This window comes from Myotis myotis, unplaced genomic scaffold, assembly GCF_014108235.1.
Source record: "Myotis myotis isolate mMyoMyo1 unplaced genomic scaffold, mMyoMyo1.p scaffold_m19_p_16, whole genome shotgun sequence".
Lineage (NCBI taxonomy): Eukaryota > Metazoa > Chordata > Mammalia > Chiroptera > Vespertilionidae > Myotis > Myotis myotis.
The window spans coordinates 50,454,823-50,477,987 of NW_023416320.1; the positions used below are offsets into that span (position 1 = coordinate 50,454,823).

Below are 23,165 nucleotides of genomic sequence, written 5' to 3' on the forward strand. Positions count from 1 at the left end.
GGAGGCAGCTGATCAATGGTTCTCTCTCATCGTTGATATTTCTATTTTTTTATTTTTTTAATTAAATCTTTATTGTTCGGATTATTACAGTTGTTCTTCTTTTTTTTTTTCCCCCATAGCTCCCCTCCACCCGGTTCCCACCCCACCCTCCGCCCTCACCTCCCCCACTGTCCTCATCCATAGGTCCAGGATTATTGTCCAGTCTCTTTCCGCATCTCCCACACCCCTTCCCCCCCCCCAAGAATAGTCAGTCCACTCCCTTTCTATGCCCCTGATTCTATTATAATCACCAGTTTATTCTGTTCATCAGATTATTTATTCACTTGATTTTTAGATTCACTTGTTGATAGATGTGTATTTGTTGTTCATAATTTGTATCTTTACTTTTTTCTTCTTCCTCTTCTTAAAGGATACCTTCCAGCATTTCATATAATACTGGTTTGGTGGTGATGAACTCATAGTTGATATTTCTATCTCTCTCTCCTTCTCCCTTCCTCTCTGATATCAATAAAAATATATTTTTAAAAAAGAGAAGAAAGTGCATGAGTAAGAGTGCTCCAAAGTTGTCTGGGCAGGGCATTCTGGGCAGAGAGAACGGTGAGCACAGACATGTTTAGTCAGCGTAGCTGGGGAACAGGGAGGGAGCCAGGGAGGTGCAGAGCTGGAGGGGGCCAGGGAGGGAGGAGTGTGGCTAATAACAAGCTCAGAGAGGTGGGGGAGGCGAGATTCAGTGCAGCTTGGAGGCCCTTAGCGGGACTTTGTGGTCACTCTGCATCCCAGCCCTTTAAGACAAGTAAGGCGAATACTGTTCTCCCAACGCATCAATGAGTAAACACTGGGAGGCCACATGGCCGGTAAGGGGAGAGCCAGGCCTGCAGCCAGGCCTCGTGCCTCCCATGCCAGGTTCTGTACCTACCACATGGCATTGCCCTGACCTTCGGGACTCCCAGAGGTGCTAAGACGGAATCACTGAAATACTTTGTCTTTACGTGAAGGTGTACAAAAAAGTAGCTCAGGGAGAAGGACTACACTGATGCTCTGGTAACTGATAAAAGTTTGGTTTGCTCAGAATGTGGCCGAGAATGTGACCTAGTTAATATCACCCAAATAGCAAATAAAATAGATTTACAGTTCCCTGTGTGCTTATCTGCCCATTTGTCTATCTGTTCTGTGGTAGCTAAACATGAATTCCCTTTCTGAGTCTTAGTAATAAAATAAAATGAGTTTCAGCAGCAGTTCCTAAACAGTGCTCTCAGATGATTGTCAAAAGTAAAGCAAAGTTCTTGAATTTGGTTTTTCTGTGGGAAATTGAACATTGAATTGCCTGTTACATTTACAGAAGACTTTTTCTACCATGGTAATATTAACTTAACTTCACACAGAAATATCAGGCTCTGTGGATTCTTTGCCCTGCGGCCGCTTTTAAGACAAAGTTTATCAATGGCAACATCTTTGGCCTATTGGCCACAGCGATTCTTCATCGCATGAGAATGTTCTGGGCTTTGCAGATCATGTAATATTCCTGACCCCACCCCCAAAGGCCGATGGCAGCTCTGTCTTTGTAACAACCAGAAAGGCCCTGGCACTAAGGCAGTGTCCCTACGGGGTGGCCCTGACCTCCTTGGTGGCCTTCTCTGGCAAGTGCCACTCAACTGTGCAGACTCGGCCACGCGGTGGCCTTACCCGCCTGCCCTGCCCGGCATGCAGAGAAGACTGGGGGGCTCCAGAGGTTATTTTAATGTAAAATCTTAGTATTCAAGTATTTTTCACCTTTGTATTTTTTGATTTCTAGTTTCTCTTGGGTCATGGAGAGAGAATGGGGATGATGAAAATCCTTTTGAGGTTTTTATTAAAATGTTGGGTTCGTAACGAACAGATTGTCTAAATCGGCAGTTCTCAACCTGTGGGTCGAGACCCCTTTGGGAGTTGAATGACCCTTTCACAGGGGTCACCTAAGACCATCAGAAAACACATATATAATTACATATTGTTTTTGTGATTAATCACTATGCTTTAAGTGTGTTCAATTTGTAACAATGAAATTGGGGGTCACCACAACATGAGGAACTGTATTAAATGGTCGCGGCATTAGGAAGGTTGAGAACCACTGTTCTAAATGGACATATAAGCAGGCCCTATTTTCTGCTTCCAGTATAGAGCTGAGGGTGTGTGTTACCCTGTGGACTGTGTTACCCAAATCCTCCATAGCCCTGCTGTGTTGTGGCAAATTGATGTCAACTTCTGAGGGTGATGTAGATCCTCTACCACTGTGGTGATTTCACTTTTTTCTTTTCTTGAGATTTTGGTTTATATCCCATGCTGCTTGGGTGGTTTTTATGAAATAGCTTATAATAATAATAGGAAAAAGAATAATAGCTAACACTTTTTTAGTGTTTATGATAGCTATGGATTTAAGTACTTTACAGATATGAACTAATTTATTTGCCGTCACTGCCCTGTAAGTGAGGTATTAGTATGTCATTCCCACTTTACAGGTGTAAAATTATAATTTTTCATTTATGATTAACTAATATGTTGGATTATATTTCTTCCATCCTCATGTCAGGTGTATAATTTATTGTTTCCCCTCTTTTCCTTTCCTTACTTTTGTTTCCTTAATGAATTTTCTTTTAATTCCCATGTCTTCCACAGAAACTAGCTTAATTTGGATATTCCACTAGCCTCCTGTTTCATTAGTGGCTATATTAACATACTAAACTGTTTTGAAGAGTAACATAAAGTTAATGTGAATTATTGTTAAAGTCACATGATTACAAACATTTTTACATTTTGTAAATAGCTCAGAGGAAGCACTGTGTTTGTGACAAACAGTATGTAATTACTTATTTAGACAGTGGTTTCTAACAGGCGGCACTCTGGACATTTTCAGATAGCGCTTTGCTGTGGTGTAAGGGCTAAGTGTCCTGCACGTTGTAGGACACCTCGCAGAGCAGATGCCCACTAGACGTCAGGAACACCACCCTCTCCAAGTCATGGCCATCAAACAGGTCTCCAGACATCGCAGAAGTGTCCTGCAGGGCGCTATTGCCCTCTGTGACGATCACTGATAGAAGCAGCGAGCTGAAAAGTCTTTATTTGTCCCTGGGTAGACTTGCCCCACAGGAGATGAACATAATGGAAATATTTTCCATCACATAAGTCAGCGAGGCACACATCTTTCGAAGCAGGCAGACAGCGCCATCCTGTACGCCCATTTCCTTCTCAGATTGTATCTCACTGCAGCAAAGGGCACAGCCATCATTTTGTTGACTGCATCCGAATGTAATAATGTTTATCACCAAATCAATGAGCTATTTAGAGAGAGCAGGTCTGAAATGATTTAGCATGCCTTCTTTTTTCAAAATAAAATCCTGCAGTGACAGCTTAGGAGAAAATGTTTAAGATGGTCTGTGTGATATAACCTAATCCTAGTTTCTCTAGTGTCTAAAGGCAAGTTAAAGCCATTTATCCTAGAACCTGTTAGGTTTTTATTTTCATTTATCATTTTGCTGATCTTGAAGAATAATTTTAAATTCAAACTCTATAACCAGTCATAGAAAAATAAGTTATTACAGTCAACTAGGCAAGCATAGATTTTTATTATGACATTATGTTTTCTTTTTTATGTTTACAAGTTATTTATTTTCTTACCAAACATATGAATAGAGTTGCATAGTTAACAGCATGGGGTTTTTTTTTGTCTTTTTTTGCAAAGCTTTTGTTGTAGAATTTATCTAGAGGAAAGGAGTAAAAGACATAAAGATAAAGGTATCATTTCAACAGAGGAAATACCCTTGTAAACATCAATGCACCCAATATAGGAGCACCTAAATATATAAGCTCCCTTGGAAGGCAGTATCTGATGTCATCCAAAACACATGTTATGAATGCAAACTCAAATACTAGCCAAGCCCATCTTATATAGTAACTTAAAATGCCATCTCCAACTGGTTATCCACATATTTATTTTCCTACTTTTGCTCTCTCCCGTTCTCCAGACTCATATACCCAATGCCTACTGCTCACTTGTGCATGAGGACTAGCAGGCATGTCATAGGGAACCGGTTTAAACAAAACTGCTGGGAGCTGGGCCAGTGAGATCTGGTCACTGAAGCCCCAGGCGTGGGAGAGTCTGAGAAAACCGCTTTACTGCCCAGTGGGCTCTCACTCCCCTCCCCTCCCCTCCTCTTCCTCCCACGCTGTGTCCCCTGATCTGAGGCTCGGCTCTCATGGTGTCCCCCTGAGTGTCACCTGGAAGGGGTATGGGGAGGACGGCGAGTCTAGTGCAGAAAAGGACAAGCGTGGAGGGGACGTCACAGTGTAGGCAACATTGGAGCTGAGGGGGAGGAGTGAGCATGCGGGCAGACCAGTGGAAACACAGGAACAAGGGTTTGGGTGCCTGCAAACACGACACACCCACGGGTGTGAGCAGCTCTTCCGGAGCCTCAGGCCTTTAGAAACACGGGGAAGAGGAGGTGAGCGGAGAGATTTGGAGCCAACTGGGAAGTGAAGCCGTTTTCTCAGATTCTCACATCCATAATTTTTAAATTGCAAAATTCATAATCTTCAGTAATTAGATCTAACTGTCCCCAGCACCCAGCTTTCCTATATCAATAATTGTATAAGAGCACGTTGATTAAAAGTATTCAGGGGAGTTGGGGGTTAATGGGGGGATGAGAACACATTTGTAATACCTTAACCAATAAAGAAATTAAAGATTAAAAAAAGTATTTGGTAGTATTATTTTTTTAAAAAAAAATTATTAATTTCAGAAAGGAAGGGAGAGGGAGAGGAGAGGGAGAGAGAGAAACATCAATGATGAGAATCATTGATTGGTTGCCTCCTGCACACCCTCTACTGGGGATTGAGCCTGCAACCTGAGCATGTGTCCTGACTGGCAATTGACCCTTGACCCCTGGTTCATAGGTAGACACTCAACCACTGAGCAACACCAGCCAGGCTTCAGTATTACTCTTAGTAAGAGAACTACTCCTGACTCTTGCTAGCTCATACTCTATATGAATAATGTGCTACAGTCAATGTGATGTGTCTTTAAATACAAGAAGTTTGGATTTTCAGAGTCAAGGGCAACTGGGGAAAAATGCAAATTGGTGTTTGCCAAAGGCAGGCGTTCTTTTCTTATTTTTTGTCATAGTGCTTCTGATAAATTAGGAAAGGGCTACTTCCACGTCATTTTCTCTCTGCACTTCCTGCTTGGCTATCTAGCCTCAAATTAGGCAGTCAGCTCCATTAGCGGCCAGCACACACGCAAAGCTGAGCTGGACTTGCAGTGACCATACCTGCGTACAATACCTACAGATTGTCTGGCATTTGCTAATTTCTTACTGTGTTTAAGATGTGCTTAAGATTGGGGGGAGGAGTCAGGGAGAAGAGGAAGGAAGAAAGGAAGAAAGAAGGAAAGAAGGAAAAAAGGAAGAGAGGAGGGAGGGAGGGAGGGAGGAAGGGAGGGAGGGAGGGAGGAGGGAGGGAGGGAAGGAGGGAGGGAAGAAGGAAGGGAGGGAGGAAGGAAGGGAGGGAGAGAAGGAGAGAGGGAGGACAGAAGGAAGGAAGGGAGGGAGAGAGAGAAGGAGGGAGGGAGAGAAGGAGGGAGGGAGAGAAGGAGGGAGGGAGGGAGGAGGAGGGAGGAGGGAGGAGGGAGGGAGGGAGGAAGGGAGGGAGGAAGGAAGGAAGGAAGGAAGGAAGGAAGGAAGGAAGGAAGGAAGGGAAGGAAGGAAAGGAGGGAGGAAGGGAGGGAGAGAAGGAGAGAGGGAGGACAGAAGGAAGGAAGGGAGGGAGAGAGAGAAGGAGGGAGGGAGAGAAGGAGGGAGGGAGAGAAGGAGGGAGGGAGGGAGGGAGGGAGGGAGGGAGGGAGGAAGGAAGGAAGGAAGGAAGGAAGGAAGGAAGGAAGGAAGGAAGGAAGGGAGGAAGGAAGGGAGGAATGGAAAATGGATGCCCTCTCTGCATTCAGGGAGTTTTGTTGTTGAGAGCCTATGAGGGCATAAATCCATTAATATGTCTTACTTTAGACAACCGCCCATAATTTCTTCTTTCTAAAATGTAATATTGTCAGAGATCAGAATACTATGTCAATCAGGAATCGGAATAATTTTTAGAGCTGGTTTAAGATGACAAAGGGAAGAAGTTTCCATTCGGTGCTAATCTGAGTTAGGGTTTCTTCTTAGACGTTCATATCATGTTAAATTAAGGAGGACAGACCTGAAGCCCAGGGCCTCCTGGTAGCAGGAGCCTCGCAGTGAGGAAGAGGAGGAGCTGGCCCAAACCCAGGAAACATCCCTAAGCAGCCCCTGCGCCCTCCAGCGCAGAGCCGGAGTGGCTCTCAGGAGCCCACGTTCAACAAGAGGAGGGACATGGAGGGGGTCCGCAGCAAGGTGCCCAGGAGCACCTGTGAGACGCCATTGAACAGATGGGCGAGACACGCCCTCCAGAGGGCTAGTCCGGGAAGAATTCACAGGACAGAAAAGACAGAATATGGTTCCTGAAAGGCACGTGGGATATTTGACAGACTTGTTCGTGGGGGAGAGAGCGTTTTTGCTGGAGAAGCATGTAAATAATAAAAATAATAGTACTTAACACATTGCGTACGGCATAGAGATCTCTAAAACATACGCCAGGGACCGCACGTTTTTGGGCAAACTGCACGTTATTTAAATCATCATAATGCACTTTAGGTGTTGTTTTTCAATAATCATAACATTTTTATTTCCAAAAACAATTAAAGTTCCTAGTACTTTTTAACGTATGGTACTGCGTGAAACATTTTCTTCTATGAAGAGGGACCAAACAAAATTTACGTAAGTATCTAGATTCGCTCCTATTTCCATGGGCGTGAAAAACGAGAACACTCGTGAGCGGTCCTTAACAGATGGCGCGCGAAACACTAGAAAGCTCCTGAGCGGACGAAATGTGTTAAAATAGCATCTTCTGCCTCTACCACCTATTGGCCTGCTGCTGCGAGCCAGCGAGATGCTCAGGGTTCTAAATGCTGTATCTCAGTGAGTCCTGATAGCAAGGCGCTCAGGCAGAGGGTGGGAGCTGGGGATGAGCCTGCTCTGAGCTGCTGGGGGTCCTCTGGAATGCAGGCATAAGAAGGGAACCATCCGGTCTGTTGGAGCGCCTGCGCTCCGCATCCAAGAAAGAGGTGGGGCACTGCACGGGCCGCACCCACCGCCTGCCCTGGTGGGGGCAGGAAAGAGGCAGAGCTGGCTGGCCCCACCCCTGTTTTCTCTGAGCTCCAATCGTCCTGGCCAATTAGTCAGATTTCACAGCGACCCCGCTGTGGCCAGAGGGTCCTCTGGAGCTGGGCATGAGTCCAGGCAAAGCGAACCTTTCCCCTCACACTTACAAGTTACTGCTGAGTCCAGGTGCCTTGTTGGTATGTAATGTAGTTTGTATAAAACTGATCATTGGTGGTTAATTTGTTTATGTTTCTTAAGGAGATAAATTAAAATTAGTCAATTGCATTCCTGGGGAGCCAGTGGCTCCACTTACCGAGAAATCTGTTACTTCCCAGCCACAGCCCCAGCCCCAGCTCCCGGCACCGAAGCTAGTGTTATAAACTATTTTCTATTACATTCGATAGGTTTAAGTAAAACTACATGGGGTGCTTTCATCAAAAGGAGTGGAAATCATTCTTCAAAGCAGAATCCATTCGAAGTTGAGACAGACGATGTTTTTCAAATTGAGCTGCAATTCAACGGCAACTTTATGCCTTTGAAATGATGGACATAAGGAGCAATTCTCTACTTTAAACTCTTCTGCTTTCATTTGGGTTCTTCAGATTAGGAACACTCCAGGGGTCCCTGATTCTTGCAGCTTTTATTTTACCAATGACTGCATTATAAGTAAAAATCTATTTTTTATGAAAAAATTATGATTTTATAATGGAAAAGTTTTTTCATTTTCATATTGGAGAAAGTCTTCTTTTGAGGGATTAGTGTACATTAATGCATAATTTATCATGTATATTATATGACATATCTGAGTTGACAGACAGCCCTATTTCAAGCAAACATAGGTTGCGTTTAGTTTTTATTATTTACAATAAATTTCCTGAAGGCTGAAGAAGCAATCTAAACACTCAGGGTTTTTTTCTGAAATTTCTGGGGAATGGCCAAGTTCAAATCATAATAAATTTGAACCGAAAGTGACAGAGAAGGATAGTCCCTGATATCAAGATCTGTGCCCCAGACCTTTTTCAAATTTTTTATTGATTGATTTTAGAGAGAGGAATGGAGAGAGAGAAAAACATCAATTTGTTGTTTCATGTTGTTCCACTTAGTTATGCATTCATTTGTCAATTGATTCTTGTATGTGACCTAACTGGATACTGAACCCACAACCTTGGCGTATAAAGACAACGGTCTAACCAACTGAGCTACGTGGCCAGGACTGTGCCCCAGACCCTGAGCATAGCTCTCTGCTGGGACACAGACACCCCACCCCCCCTCCCCCACCGTGAAAGCTCACAGGCAGGTGTGGCTCCCACAGCGCCAGCTTCAACATCTTCAGGCTCAGGTTTCTGTGGGTCCCTGACAGCATTTCCAAACGTTCTCTTCAAAATGGGAAGATAAGGGTGGCGCAGTGGATTTTTCATGATCATAAACATGTTTCGTTTAAAGGAGTGTTTGGTCAATATGAGGTTGTCCTTTTCTTAAGCCCTTTTCTTTCTAACTACACTTGATCGTAGGATGCTTGTTATAATTGTTGTTTTTTAACATCCTTACTTGACAAAATGGAAAGTTGTCAATCTTCTATTAGTCTTACCTTTTATCTTTAAAACCATAGTAAACAGCAAAAACCCAGCATGAGAGCCATCCCAGTGAAACTGACAGTGGGAACATCAGTGCATTTCCTTCCTCTGGCGTCAGGGCTCAGAGGGGCCGCACAGCTCACTGCCTCGGTTTCCTTTTTAAAAAGTCAAGTACAAGCGTTCTGTAAGTTGGGAGACTTCTCTAGCATCTAAGACATTTTAGGGGGAAAGTGTGATATTCTGGTTCCAACCAATCACCAAAGAACTGGATTAAAAATATCGCTGATGGCTAAAATATATGTCACGACATAGTCCTAAAAGTATCATTATTCACACACCTGTCAGGATTGAATCCTCCCTCAATCTGAGTCCATCTAAGAGTTACTCAACTATTTGCCAAACTGAATTTAGTGTCAGCTATTTTACAGACTATTTCTAGATCCCACGACCTCTGCACCACATCGGTGAGAAGACACGTCAGAGGCTCCCATCCTGGAGAATCACTGTGTGATCAAGTCCTCGGTGTGGGGGGAGCTGGAGGCGGTCAGAGCTGATGGGACTCCAAAGCGTCCTGGGATTTGACAGCATCTGGGGGGGTGTCCGTGAGGTGCGTGCGGAGTCCTGGCCTTTGATTTCCTGTCCTTTCTGTCCCTTTTCCCCTTCCAGTGAAATCGGATGAGTTACAGACAATCAAGAAAGAATTAACGCAGATCAAAACTAAAATCGACTCCTTGCTGGGGCGCCTGGAGAAGATTGAGAAGCAGCAGAAGGCAGAGGCGGGTAAGTGAACAGAATTGTGGGAATGAAATCAGAGACACTGTCAATCACCTAGACAGGCAGGGCCAGGGGCCTGGGTGGGGCGGGGCCAAGGGCGGGGCCAGGGCCAGGGGCAGGCTTTATAGAGTTTAAGGCAGATTCACTGTGAAGTCTGTAAGCTAGAGTTACAACAGGGAGATCTGGTCTTTTACTTTTCAGAGAACATGAGCCAATTTGTCTAAAATTCATATATTCACAAAAGGGAAAAATGAAAAGTATGTTGATGCTAATAAGTAGAGGTGTGATTGTCCTTGGAAGTTTATAGCTCAATATCAAGTAACCTTTAAGAAAATAAAGTCAATTCATGGGCTAATGCTATCAGGCTAAAAGTACAAGTCATACGTCATTAAATTAACTGCAGCAACATTGACTGGATTTCAAGGTCATGATCACAAAGCCCAACTCCTGCCTCGCTGTGAATCTGTGAGACTTCAGGACACAGTTCAGAACTCACCACCACAGTGTCTCTGGCCACCAGCCAAGTCGTTGATTACAGTTTCACTATGTCATGTCTCTGGGCCCTGAATCGTCAGCCCTGACCTTGGCTCCCAGTCCCTTTTCGTGCTATATTAGTGCCCTTTTTCTGTGGCCACGCTACCGTTTAGAATCACAGAATGTGAGAACTGGGGTGAGCCTGGAGGTGACTGGTGCCCAGGCTGACACTGTGTTGTGCAGCCTCAGATCCCCCGAGGCCCCCTGAGACAAGATAAGGTGGTAAAAGTGAGTAACTAGTCCTCCTCCAGCCCAGCCTCTGCTCCCAGGCAGACAGCGTCACCTCCATCTATTTTATCCATTGGGCCTCAATCTATGACTTCGTTTGCAAAAAGTTTCATTTGAAAAAATAATAATACAGTTTTGAAAGCCATTGCTCCCATCCAGCCCCTCACTTCCACGAGGAGAAAGCAGAGGGTCGAGGCAGACAGACTTTTCCATGACCACGTAACCAGTTAGTGGCAGCCCAGGTCTCAAGCACGGGTCTGTGGGTGAGTCCACTGTCCTTTTGTTACCGGAAAACCCCTGGGTGGGCTCAGGCTGCCTGTCGCTGTGTCCAATAACAAAGGCCGGGTTAAATCACGTAAGGCATTTACTGAGAAGGCCAGCCAACCAAGAAGACAGGGCCCTTACAAGCATCAAATCCTGCCTCCCAGCAGGTGCAGGGGGCAGGGTTATAAAGGGGAAGGGGCTGGGGTGAGGCGTGCAGTCCTGGGGGTCCACAGACATCTGCTATTGTCCTTGTCATCAGGTGATGAGATGATGTTGACAAGATGATTTTTTGACTCCTGGTGGGTCGGTCTGACCATGCTTATCTGGTCTGAGTCACCTCCTCCATTGCTTCCCACAAGGCCTTGAAAAGTAAACTTAAGAAAAACTTAACCCTATTCACATGAGTACATGTGTTCTAAGATTTAAAATAACATGATTCTTTTTCAGATGAATTCAGGTGCTCTATCTATCAGATTATAAACCCCCCTATCACTTTCCCATCTGTAGTGTCAATCTCAGGTGCCACCAGGGCCTCATCCCAGGGTGTCACTGCCCTGCGGCTGCCTGGGAAGCTCCTCTCTGGGGAGAACCTGCAGGGATGTGGGCCCTGGGCTCCGACACAACGTCTGGCCTGATGTTGACTGTGTCGCTGGGTAAGGACCAAGCAGCCCGGCTCAGGAGGCACGTGGGGCCTCCGGGAGACAGGAATGAGCGCGGGTGCAATCCGCCCAGCCCCTGCCCCTGCCTGAGCCTGTTTCTCACCCACAGTGAGGACAGGACGGTGCCTCCCACTGTGAGGAATGACAGGCTGCCTATGGAAGTCGGTCCGCAGTCCCTGGCGACCGGTAAAGGCTCTGATCAGAGCGACCTGGGGCTGGTGGGAGCAGACATATCCAGCCAAGGAGTGTTTCCACCAGGTTCCTGCAGCCCGTCTTCTCACCACTTGCAGCGGCTCCTGACCACGTCTTAGTTCATACGGATGACAAATGAGAGAGGAAGTAGACTCATGTTTATTAAAAATTTCTATTTCAAATGTATTTTCTGCTGAGCAGAGATTCGCTGCCTGACCTGCTCACTGGAGAAATGTAGGCTGGAGGGAGTTTGTCACATGCCGTCTGGGGCAGAAATCGAAAGCATTTCCAGACAAAAATATCCCAGGACATCCCTGAATCAGTGTTTTCCTTCAAGGAACGTCTGTGAAATTCTTTATTATGTAAAACAACCCCTGCAGCGAAGGACTTTGACAACCAATTTCCACTTCAGCTGAAAGGGTTGTGGAGAACTCATTTAAATCCAGACCACCTCCAAGTGGAAACTGTGCTGCTTCCACCCATCCTGCCGGGTTGGCAGTGCCCGGTGCTGTGGGTGCTGTGCAGGTGTCTGCGAGCGGACACCAGGCCCAACGCGCGCCTCCTTTCATTAGCGGCCGGCGCGTGTCCAAGCTTCCCGTCAGAGACGTTGCTTCTTAAGCGACGGGCTTGGTCCTTTGATGGGCATGCCTCCTTCCTTTCCCATGTTGGGAAGAAAGTGGAATTATTTAATTGCTAATTTTTTTCTTTTGCCATTTGTCTCCTGAACCGCATTATTTTTTGAGATAAGATGATCATTTTCTATATATTTTTTATGAAAAAAAAAAAAACAGGGTTGTATGAAAAGAGTCAACCCTACGTTATAGAAAATAGAGAGAAATACAGTAAAATTCTTTAAAAGACTCAATACCTCCTTATTAATATTCAGGGGCACTCATTTTAATACCTATTTGGTTGCAAACTAATTATTTGGTAGCTAACATTGACTTTTATTGTTGCTGTTTTATTCGTCTCTCATTCCCAGTTTACATCGTCAGATGATGACAGTTCTCAGGGCAAAGGCAGAGGCAGGAAGGAGATGGTGCGGGTGGGAAATGCTCCTCCTCCTCTCCTCCCGCCCCCCCCCCCCCCGCCCCCCACTCCCCGCTGGCTGGGTTCAGGCTGCACAGGCCTTCTTCTGGGTTGTTGGGAGTGAATCCTTAAGCGTCAGGAGTCCGTGTGCTGAAGTATAATTACAACATTTTGGATTCTCTGCACCTCAAACAGCTTCCAGCAGAGACTCGCGTGGTACACGGGCTCTTTCTTTGAGCTTGGAAACCTCCCTCCAAGAACAAGGCCGGGCTTCTCTTCCTCTCTGCTCTCCCCCGCCATCCGCCTCGTCCCAGCGGGAGCACGTCTGACTGCTCTCAGGGTCTCCAGCCCTTCCCGTGTCAGCTAGACGGAGGGATCTTGGCCTCAAAAGTAGTCCCAACTTTTAAATTATAATTGCTATGAATCCACCACGGTTGTGGGATTTTTTCCATTGAATAATTCAGGTAACTATTTGGGGATATACTGACTATTTATTGAAAACAATAAATAACCCTTAACATCAGTTTAGCCTAAAAATGTGCTTTATTCCACACATAAATTGCATTTGAATGACACAAGTGTTATGTAGTTTACATGGTGATGTTGAAACGACCCAAAAGGGTGTACAGAAAGAACGGGAAAAACAATGGGCACAATTACTCCATGGGTGGCCACACTTTTTTTAAAAAAAAATCACATGCCAGGCATCCAGTCTTTGCTATGAAAGGGCAATTAGACATTATCTAGTTCCACTTTATTCTTGGGGGAATGGCTAATACATGGCCAGCCAGTCTCTCTCAGCCACTCCCAGTGGGCATAGGTCATGTTTATGATAATGCTAGACCGAAGCATGAGAGCGGTCACAGGCCAGAGTCCCATTGGATATATCCATCTTCCCATGTGCTTGGTAAAGGATAGAGGTTTTTTTTATGAAAATCAATGTCCAAAAATGGAAGATTATAAATAAATGTCAAAATATATGACTTCTTTGGAAACATGAGACTTCAGTCCTGCTGCAGTTGCGCACGCACTGATGTTAGTCACGTGGTCCCTGTTCATACCGGGGTCTCAGGCACCTATGGAAGGGTCCACTCTTCTGAACTAAATGTCTGCTGCTTTCACTCGTTTCAGTTCCCCTTTTATGTCCCCTGAAACCAAGCTTAATGTCCAATCCCTTGTGAAGGTAACAGCCAATGAAATATTTAAAAGGAGCTAAAATACCCTCGCCTTCCTAAACCTTTGAACAGAATCCTATCTAATAATAGACAAACATGGTAATTGACTGTACCTTCGCTACGCCTCCCATTGGCTAATCAGCGAGATATGCAAATTAACTGCCAACAAAGATGGCGGCTAATTTGCATACTGCAGGCAGGGCGGACAGTGCCATCCAGCCTGCCCTGCCGCCATCCAGGCCTGCTATCTGAGACCTGGGGCAGCGGGCGTCCCGTGTGCGACCCGACCCCGGGCGGCCGGGCGGGGCAGCAAAGGCTTGAAGGCGGCTCCAGCCAAAGTGAAGGCCTGGGTCCCAGGTGCCGGAGGAAAACCGGTGCTGGCAGCCAGGGGAAGGGAAAGCCTATTGCACAAATCTTTTCGTGCAACAGGCCTCTAGTGTCAATATAATTGGCCACAGACTTAGCTGGGTTCAGATTTTGGTCACAGCACCTTTGCAGCCTTCTTTACTCCAGATAAGTCTCAGGAATTCCTTCAGCTGCTTCGCAGTAATTGGACTCTGCATCTTGACCCATCGCCATCTCTCTTCTCTGGCCACAGACTGTGGCTCTCAGAGGGAGGGCGCTGCTTCAGTGTGACCGGGTTGCCACCTATAGCGTGACCTCGTTTCTGTTCTGATACCTTCCTGTCATTGACAGTTTGGATCAGATTGCTGATGCTTCTTGTTACAAATGAGCAAACACAAGAACTGAGCCCTGCTCCCTCCTGAAACTGTATCAAATGTGTGATGGGATTTTTAAACTGAAAACCCCTCGTCTTAAGGACAATGAGGACCCAGCTGTGGGGGCTGGGCCGATGGACAAGTGGACCAGACTCAGCACACCCGCGCAACCTGGGTCCGGTTTTAATCACCCGACTCCCCCAAATCTCAGCATGAAGGCAACCATCTTCCTCTAGAAAACATGGCAGAATGCCCGTTGGGGAGCCAGAAACCCGTTATCCTCCCAACTGCTGCTGGCCCAATAGGAGAAGGAAGAAGTGTCTTCTAGCAGAGCTAACAGGGCAGATCTCAGGCTGCTAGACAGATTGGAGAGCATTTGAAAACAGAGAGAGAAGAGTTTACACCATTCCTCTAGAAACCCCCAGCATTCTCTCCCTCTCAGGAGCCAGGCTCCTGGAAGGCACTAGAAGACTTCTCAATTGGGAATATGACCAGCCATAAAAGAAAGATTTAAAGATGCTGGCATGGGTGCCACCCAATGAAATGGTCAACAGGTCACCCTGCAGAAACAGTCCCCGTGTACACACTGCCGGCCGGCACTCTAACACCCAACTGTTACTGGGAACAGACAGGAGAAAAGATGTAACATAAAAAGCAAATACAAAAATAGAAAACAAATTGGAGGAAACCGAGATTGTGCGGGAAGAATAAAATTTCAAAAACAAAACAAGAAAAAATGCTGATTAATACCTTGTGAACGAGAAAAGAGTGGATTCATGAAATAAGTGCCTGAAACATCAACTGAGGATTCAGATGGCAGGTAAAGGAGCTTTTTAGAAATTAACACATGATGGCAAAATAAATAAATCAACACAGGAAGGAAGACAAGTTGGAGGAACTCCCCCAGAAAACCTGGGAGAAAGCAAAGATGGGAACGAGGAGGCCCGTGAGCGGGGAGGGGAGAGTCTGTGGCGGAGAACTGAATCCCGCCTCCGGAGGATGGTGGCAGCACACAGGGCACCGGACTGACGGAGGAGGAGCGATGGCATCGCGTGATGAAGACCTGGGAGGGCATCTCGGAAAGAATAAGCTGAGCGAGTAGAAAGACTTTAAAGAGTTGAAAATGGGGAGCAGGGAGGGACAGACAGTGCTATTTCTCTTAATGAGTCTCAGAAATACCGGACTGAAAATATTAAATGTTTTAAAGAAGCTAAATTGGGGGGGGGGGGGGGGCTGTCTTTAACAACTCCATCAGAACTTTTCCAGGTGCTGTGGAGACTTCCTGTGCTGCCCCTCAGAGAACTGTAGGAGGAAACTGGAGCTGGACACGTTAAAAAATGGCAAGGAAGACGTCATTCAAGACTGTGGCAAGAGGGGTCAAGACTGCTGTGAGGAGGGTGGGAACTGAGCTCCACTCCACTAAAACGAAGGGCGGGGGCATCTAACGGCTGGAGGAGCTCATGGACAAGCACTGGGGACAGCAGTGGGAGGTGGGTCAGCAGGAGCATCTGTGTTAGCCACGTGGGCAGGGAAGGTAGGTGTCCATCTCCCACTGACACTGGGAAGGGACCCTGTCTCTCTTGATGATCAGATTTCAAAGGGACACTTTCTAGGTCTTGAGAAGACATGTCTGGATACTTGTAAAAGATTTGCATACCAAAGGGGCAGAGTAAGAGTTCCCATGGCAACATCTCTAAAGTAAGTGCCCCGAGAAAAAGGCCAGGCCCATGGTCAGGAAGAAACTGCAGCGAGTCGGCCACGGGCAGCCTCAGGCCCTGGGAAGTCACTCAGTCACAGTCTTTCCAGTGGATGCTCTCCTCACTTTCTCATCCCAATAGAGTCCCATCCCAGTCCTTCCTCCCATCAGCTGACAGCAGCCCTGCCATCCCAGCGCGAGCTCAGCACCTCTGCCCACTCAGTGGCCAGTGCAGCAGCATCCTCCTTCCAGGCTCTCTCTACTCCGCCCCCCCTGCTTTCTCAGCCCTCAACCCTCCTCACCTCTCACTGGCGCTGTTCTACCTTCTTTTTTAAACAACTTTATTGAGATGCATTTTACATAACACAAGTTTTACCCCTCTCAAGAGTATAATTCAGTGACGTCTTAGTAATTTTACCAAGTTGTGCAACCATCCGTGGGAGACAGAAACCTACCTTCCAGGAGTCAATCAGCAAACACGGGCAAGGTCAGCTAGGACTTTCACCCGCACCACCAGCTGGCCTGCTTGCGGCTCCCCGGCGCCTCCTGACTCCTCGTCCTGGCGAGGGATTCACACCGACACGTGGAGGGCAGACTAGGAACCAGACAGAACAGCCTCGCCCCTCCCTGAGAGCTAGTCCGACTAAGAGCAGCGACTCTGTGGCTGCATGAAATCTGGAAAGGGCCTTATAACATTTACTAAAATGGGGAAAAGTAATATCTCACCCTTACAATTATTGCAACATTTAAACAAGCACAATATCTCAGTACTTTTCTAAACGATTTATATGGCTTTTGTGGTGACCTCGACAATCCGAGGCACCTCGCGTGGACAGCTTGGAGGTCATGTTCTCCAGGAATGCGCTTCAGGAACTGACGTTTCATCTCTAGCTTGCTGCTGCTCACGTGTGTTCCTGTCAGTAGTACCAGCCGTAAGAAGCCGCATCTTCTAAATGACATTGATTGGAATCATCGGGTGAAATTCAGGAGCTGTGATATAGAATTTTCTAAACACAGTTGATACTGGTGTGAGAAACAATCCTTTCAGGACACTGGGTTGGCTCCCATGATTAATGTCACTGTTTTTGTATCAACATTCCTCCAGCCGTCTGCTCAGCAAACTGAGCTAGCAATTAACCAGCATGTCAAAAAGCTGGATTGCCAGCTCAACCAGTTTCAGAGTTACATTAATGGCAACAGCTATGTAGCAAACTGAATTTAATAAACAAGCTTCGAACATAAATTCTAAATATTCTCACTTGTTTTCTGAATCACACGTAGCTTTTGAAATAGAAAGGAGACGTGCAGGCAAAACAGGCAGACACAGGACAGAGATCGAAGATGCATCTCCCTCCAGGCTTGCTGGCGCCCGACGCATCTCCCACAGAGGACTTACCCGTCACTGTCCCTCCTCAGGTTGACGTCATTGTTCAGCTCCAGCACAGGCCCAAACTAAGCAGACTAATTCATTGTTGAATTTAAAATGCTCTGGTCACTGGAGAGAGCCAAAGTGCTCTACTGGTGTCAAGTTAGGCCTTTTTTCTTTTAGAGTTGGAACACCTTAAGTGGGAATTTCAGCTCCTACATTTATTGACTGTGTGACTCTGGCCATCTTACTGGGAGGATGGAGACTCCGTTTCTTCATCTTTAAAGTAATAAACAAGCCCACCCCGCAGGATGTTGCAATGCCTAACGTTAGTGAATTCTGCATGGTCAGCATTTTGTGAGCACTCACTAACTTACAGCCATAATAAGCCTTTTTTTTCTGCTGAAATCCATCATTTACAATTTTCTTCTTGGGAACTCTCAGGCCCCACATTTGACTTGGACTTAGTGTGTGCGGCTGTGCTGTGGAATTTTACCAGGAGGTTGCTTTTAATTTCTCTTTGGATTCATATGTTTGCTTCCACGGAGCCAAATTCAACAATCACTCCAACTCTATGAAAATAATGACACCCAGACATTTATGTTTTAGTTACTTAACAATTCGTGAATATATTCCGCAAACATTTACATTTAATTTGTGTGTAAGACTCTGAGTTAGTCGCCAGAAATACAAAGATAATGAAAGTGTTTCTGCCCCAAAGGAGCTTTACTAGTAGGGACATGTGGGCATGTGCACGCACACACATACACACATACAACACACACATGCCACATACACACATATACACACATACAACACATACTCATACAATAAAAAGTAAAAGTGGTAGTAGGAAAAGGATTATGCAGATAGAGAGACTGTTATGAAGGTATGGATATTACTCATTTCTAGCAGAAATAAAAGTAGATAATTATTCATAAAAATAGGACAAGTTGCTTTTTACTTTCCATTTCAACAAGATGATTACGGGGTCCGACCTGCTTGTGAAACTGACCAATGTACTTCCTGTGTGAGTTCGTTCATGGAACCCATTTGCTTAGTGGCCTTGGCATTTCCCACTAAGGAGATGACACAGATGGAGGAACCACAGGCCTAAAGCATGGGCTGACTGTGTTCTGTTAAACTTTATGAATCGATGGCCATTGTCTTTAAAGTTTTTTCTCAACCCAGGTCATGTCTCCCATGCATTTAGCTTTGAGCTAATGAATAGGGTTGTGGTTTTTTTCCAATGGACTATATTAAAACACCACCACTTTGGTGTTTTAGACTCTGAGTTAGTAGGGACATGTGGGCATGTGCAATTACATGTAGGTTGTATATTAATACAAAAAAAGACAGAGAATAATTTAAAACACTATGTCTGTGTAGACAAAAATTAAGGGGCCATGTCAAAGCCAAAATTGTCTTTGGAGTATGTGATTCTTAATGATTGATAGTGATTAAGTGTTTTGACATGGACAATTTGTCTGGAGAAGTAATCAAAATAAATTCAATTTGAGAACTATTTAGAGCCTTTTGTGCTGAAATGTTGGTGTGGCCTATACAGTTTAGAAGGCGCTCACCCCTGCTCTTCATTTGCACATAGAGCAACTCTGAAAGATTTCTTATGCTCAGCTTTTACAGAAGAAAATTATGGTTAGTAGGACTAGTAATCAGAGAAAGTACGGGTCCCATATCCTCTCTGATACCTTATATCAACTCCTGTCTGTATTAGGCATTCAGTGAGGGGAACAGAACACATCAAAATATGTCTCGAAAATTGCCTTGTGTTGTACTTTTCATTTGACAAAAGACTGACACCTCTATCATCCCCTTTGAGTGGGACAATGACCTTGAAGGCAATAGCTCAAGTTTCAAGGAAACTTCAACAGGAATGAGACAAAGGACAGCAGTGGGATGAATTGTCAGAGCCTTTGGTCCAGGCGTCAGTGATCCAAAGGAGCAGGGATCACATTCAGAGCAGGATCAGCAAAGTCAGCTTCAGCCCCAAAGACAACTGAGCAATTCAGACCCAGAGCCCAGTGCAGGCTGCGCACCTTCCAGGTCTGGCCCTGGGAGGCCCTGAAAACCCACCATGCTGCTGCAGCCGGAGATTTTTCTAGAGGGAAAAAAAGAACATCACTTCCAATATCAAAAAGTGAAAGTTCTCAAACCAATATTTCTAAAACCACTAGAGAAGACATGGGTATGCTAGACCAAAACATCCCAATATAATATCAATTTTAAGCAAGAGTCCATTTATTAACAAAAAAATAAACACAATGACCTAAAATTGAGAAAGTTTTGCTTTAGGAAAGGTTGTAAGATTTGGAACAATTTTCAATGTACAGGGTCAGAGACACTGACCCCCACACAGTCAAAGATACACATGTAACTTGTGACCTGTCAAAAACTCAACTATCATAGCCTATTATTGACTGAAGTCTTATTAATAATACAAGCAATTGATTAATATGTATTTTGCATGTTATATGTATTATGCGCTGTATGCTTACAATAAATAGTCTAGAGCAAAGAAAATGCTATTAAAAAATCATAAGGGAGATGAAGTATTTTTACAGTATTGTATGTGTTTATTGAAAAAAAATTCACCTGTAACTGGGCCTGCCCAGTGGAATAATTGTCCAATCCCAAACTCCACTTCTATCTCTGTCTTGAAATGCCACGTCAGGGCTTGAGGGCCAGTTGAACAAGCAGAATGATCATCTAGAGGGGCCAGAATTGAGGGGATCAGGTGATAAGTACAAAAACACTCTTAGGAGAAAGAGAATGTAGGGACAAAACCAGAGTGTCCACATCCATCGTGTGGTCCAAGGACCAGCAATGGCAGAGGCAACAGGAGAGCAGGAGGTGTGGCTCCCAGCAAGGATTCCAAAGTTTTCACTGATCAAACCAGTCTGCCCCTCACAGCCTCTCTCAGGGGGAGCCTAGGTTAAAGGTCTGGAACTGGAGAAGGCGGTGATATGTGGAAGGGAGATGAGATGAATGAAACCTAGCAATTTTGTTTCTTTGGGGGTGTTTGATTGTTTGTTTTTTATTAAAATGTATTTGACATATCACATGGTATAGATTTAAGGTGTACAAGATGTTAGTTGAATATATTTATACATTGTAATATAATGGCCATTGCAGGAGTAGCTAACACCCCCATCAGGTTACACAGTGATCATTCCTCTTTAGTGGTTAGAATCATTAAGATCTAGTCTCTTAGCCAGTGTGATGACTATAATACAATATTGTTGTCTATACTCAATGGGTCTCCAGGGCTTACTTACTACTCCTTGCAAATTCTTACTCTTAAAGAGCACATGTGCCATCTTCTCCCTGCCCCCAGGCCCTGGAAACTGCCACTGTACTCCCTCTTTTTACTAGTTTGGCTTTTCGAGTCCACATGTAAGTGATATCATACAGTGCTTGACTTTGTCTGTCTGACTCATCTCACTTAGCTTAATGTGCTCCAGATCAATAGCAGTTAAATTCGGGGTGTTTGGGGTCTATAGCTTTTGCCTAATTTGCCTTTCTTTTCATCTAGCTACTTGGCGCCTCTTCTCTAGATTAAACCATTTTTTAAGTTTAACTCCTTATTTCCCTATTAGATTTGGATGACAATTTTATAGATTTATATATATATATATACTAGAGGCCTGGTGCACAAAAATTTGTGCACTCGGCAGGGAGGCGTGTCCCTCAGCCCTGCCTGTGCCCTCTCGCAGTCTGGGACCCCTCAGGAGATAACAACCTGCTGGCTTAGGCCTGCTCCTGGGTGGCAGAGGGCAGGCCTAATCCCTAGGTGCAACCCCTGGTCGGGCTCAGAGCAGGGCCAATTGGGGAGTTGGGGCTCCGCCCCCTGTCATGCACAGAGCAGGGCGGATCGGGAAGTTGCGATGCCACCCTCAGTCACCCTCAGGGTAGGGCCGATTGGGGGGTTGGGGCACCGCCCCCTGTCACACTCAAGGCAGGGTCGATGGGGAGGTTGCGGCGCCATCTCCTGTCATGCACAGAGCAGGGCCAATCAGGGGGTTGGGGCGCTGCCCCTTGTCACTCACCGAGCAGGGCCCATCAGGGGATTTGGGGCTCCATACCCTGTCACGCACAAAGCAGGGTCGATCAGGGGGTTGGGGAGCTCACCCTTGTCATGCACAGAGCAGGGCCAATCAGGGGGTTGAGGAGCTCCCCCCTGTCACTCACAGAGTAGGGCCGATAGGGGAGTTGGGGCACTGCACCCTGTCACACTCAGGGCAGGGCCGATGGGGAGGTTATGGCTCTACCCCGTCACACACAGAGCAGGGCCCATGGGGGGTTTGGGTGCCACACACCCTGTCACACACAGAGCAGCAGGGCGATCAGGGGGTTGGGGAGCTCCCCCCCATCATGCACAGAGCAGGGCTGATCAGGGGGTTGGGGCACCTTCCCCTGTCACAAACAGAGCAGGGCGGATAGGGAGGTTGTGGCCCCACCCCCTGTCATACACAGAGCCGCAGGGCGATCAGGGGGTTTGGGCGTGGCCCCCTGTCATGCTGATCCCGGTGCCGGGAGGCCTGGCTGCTCCACTGATCCCGGTGCTGGGAGGCATATTACCTTTTTACTATATAGGATAGAGGCCTGGTGCACAGGTGGGGGCCAGCTGGTTTGCCCTGAAGGGTGTCCTGGATCAGGGTGGGGGTCCCCACTGGGGTGCCTGGCCAGCCTGGATGAGGGGATGATGGCTGTTTGCAGCTGGTCACACACCCTTCAGGGTGGGGGTCCCCACTGGGGTGCCTGGCCAGTCTGGGTGAGGGGCTGAGGGCTGTTTTCAGTCTGGCGGGTGACTGAAGCTCCCAACCGCTCCTTTTTTTTCTTTTTTTTTATTCTGGGCCAGCTTTAGCTCTGAGGCTTGGCTCCAGCTCTTAGGCCTCAGCTGCTGAAAGCAGGTATCTGGTTTGTTTGGGTTCTAAAATCAAACACTGTTTCAACTCCAGCTCTGAGATCCCAGCTGGCTGAAAGCAGGTTTCCGGAGTTTGTTTAGCTTCTATATTTGTAACAATGTTTCAAACTGCAAGCTCAGAGGCCGGCAAAGCAGGCGGGGAATGTTGGAGTCCTCCGTCATTGAAGCAAGCAAGCCTCATGTTCGCTTCAAGCTGCCTGGCTTCCGGCCGCCATCTTGGCTGTCAGTTAATTTGCATATCGCCCTGATTAGCCAATGGGAAGGGTAGCGGAGGTATGGCTAATTACCATGTTTCTCTTTTATTAGATAGGAGATATATATATATATATATATATATATATATATATATATATACACACACTAGAGGCCCAGTGCACAAAAATTTGTGCACTTGGGAGGGTCCCTCAGCCCGGCCAGTGCCCTATCACAGTCTGGCCACAGCCCCCCAGCAGGGACCCTTACCCCATGAGGGTGATGGCTGTTTGTAGGACCCCTTGGGGAATGACCACCTGCTGGCTTAGGCCCGCTCCCCGGGGGAATGGGCCTAAGCTGGCAGTCAGACATAACCTCTGGCAGCCCGGGAGCCCTCGGGGGATGTCCACTTGCCAGCGGGGAGAGGGCCTAGCTGCAGTCAGACATCCTTAGCGCTGCTGAGGGGGCGGGAGAGGCTCCCATCACCACCGCTGTACTGGCAGCCCTCAGCCTGGCTTGTGGCTGAGCAGAGCTCCCCCTGTGGGAGCGCACTGACCACCAGGGGGCAGCTCCTGCATTAAGCGTCTGCCCCCTGGTGGTCGGTGTGTGTCATTGTGACCAG

At 46.4% G+C, this 23,165-nt stretch overlaps 1 protein-coding gene across 4 annotated transcripts in view; it reads left to right on the forward strand.

The window, feature by feature from the left end:
- Positions 1-23,165, forward strand: part of RALYL (RALY RNA binding protein like) — a 571,820-nt gene that overhangs the window by 510,801 nt on the left and 37,854 nt on the right. For all 4 annotated transcript variants that reach the window (XM_036337432.1, XM_036337429.1, XM_036337428.1 and 1 more), the window contains one exon: positions 9,437-9,550. In XM_036337432.1, coding sequence (XP_036193325.1) covers positions 9,437-9,550 — 114 coding nt within the window. The remainder of the gene's footprint in view (positions 1-9,436; positions 9,551-23,165) is intronic.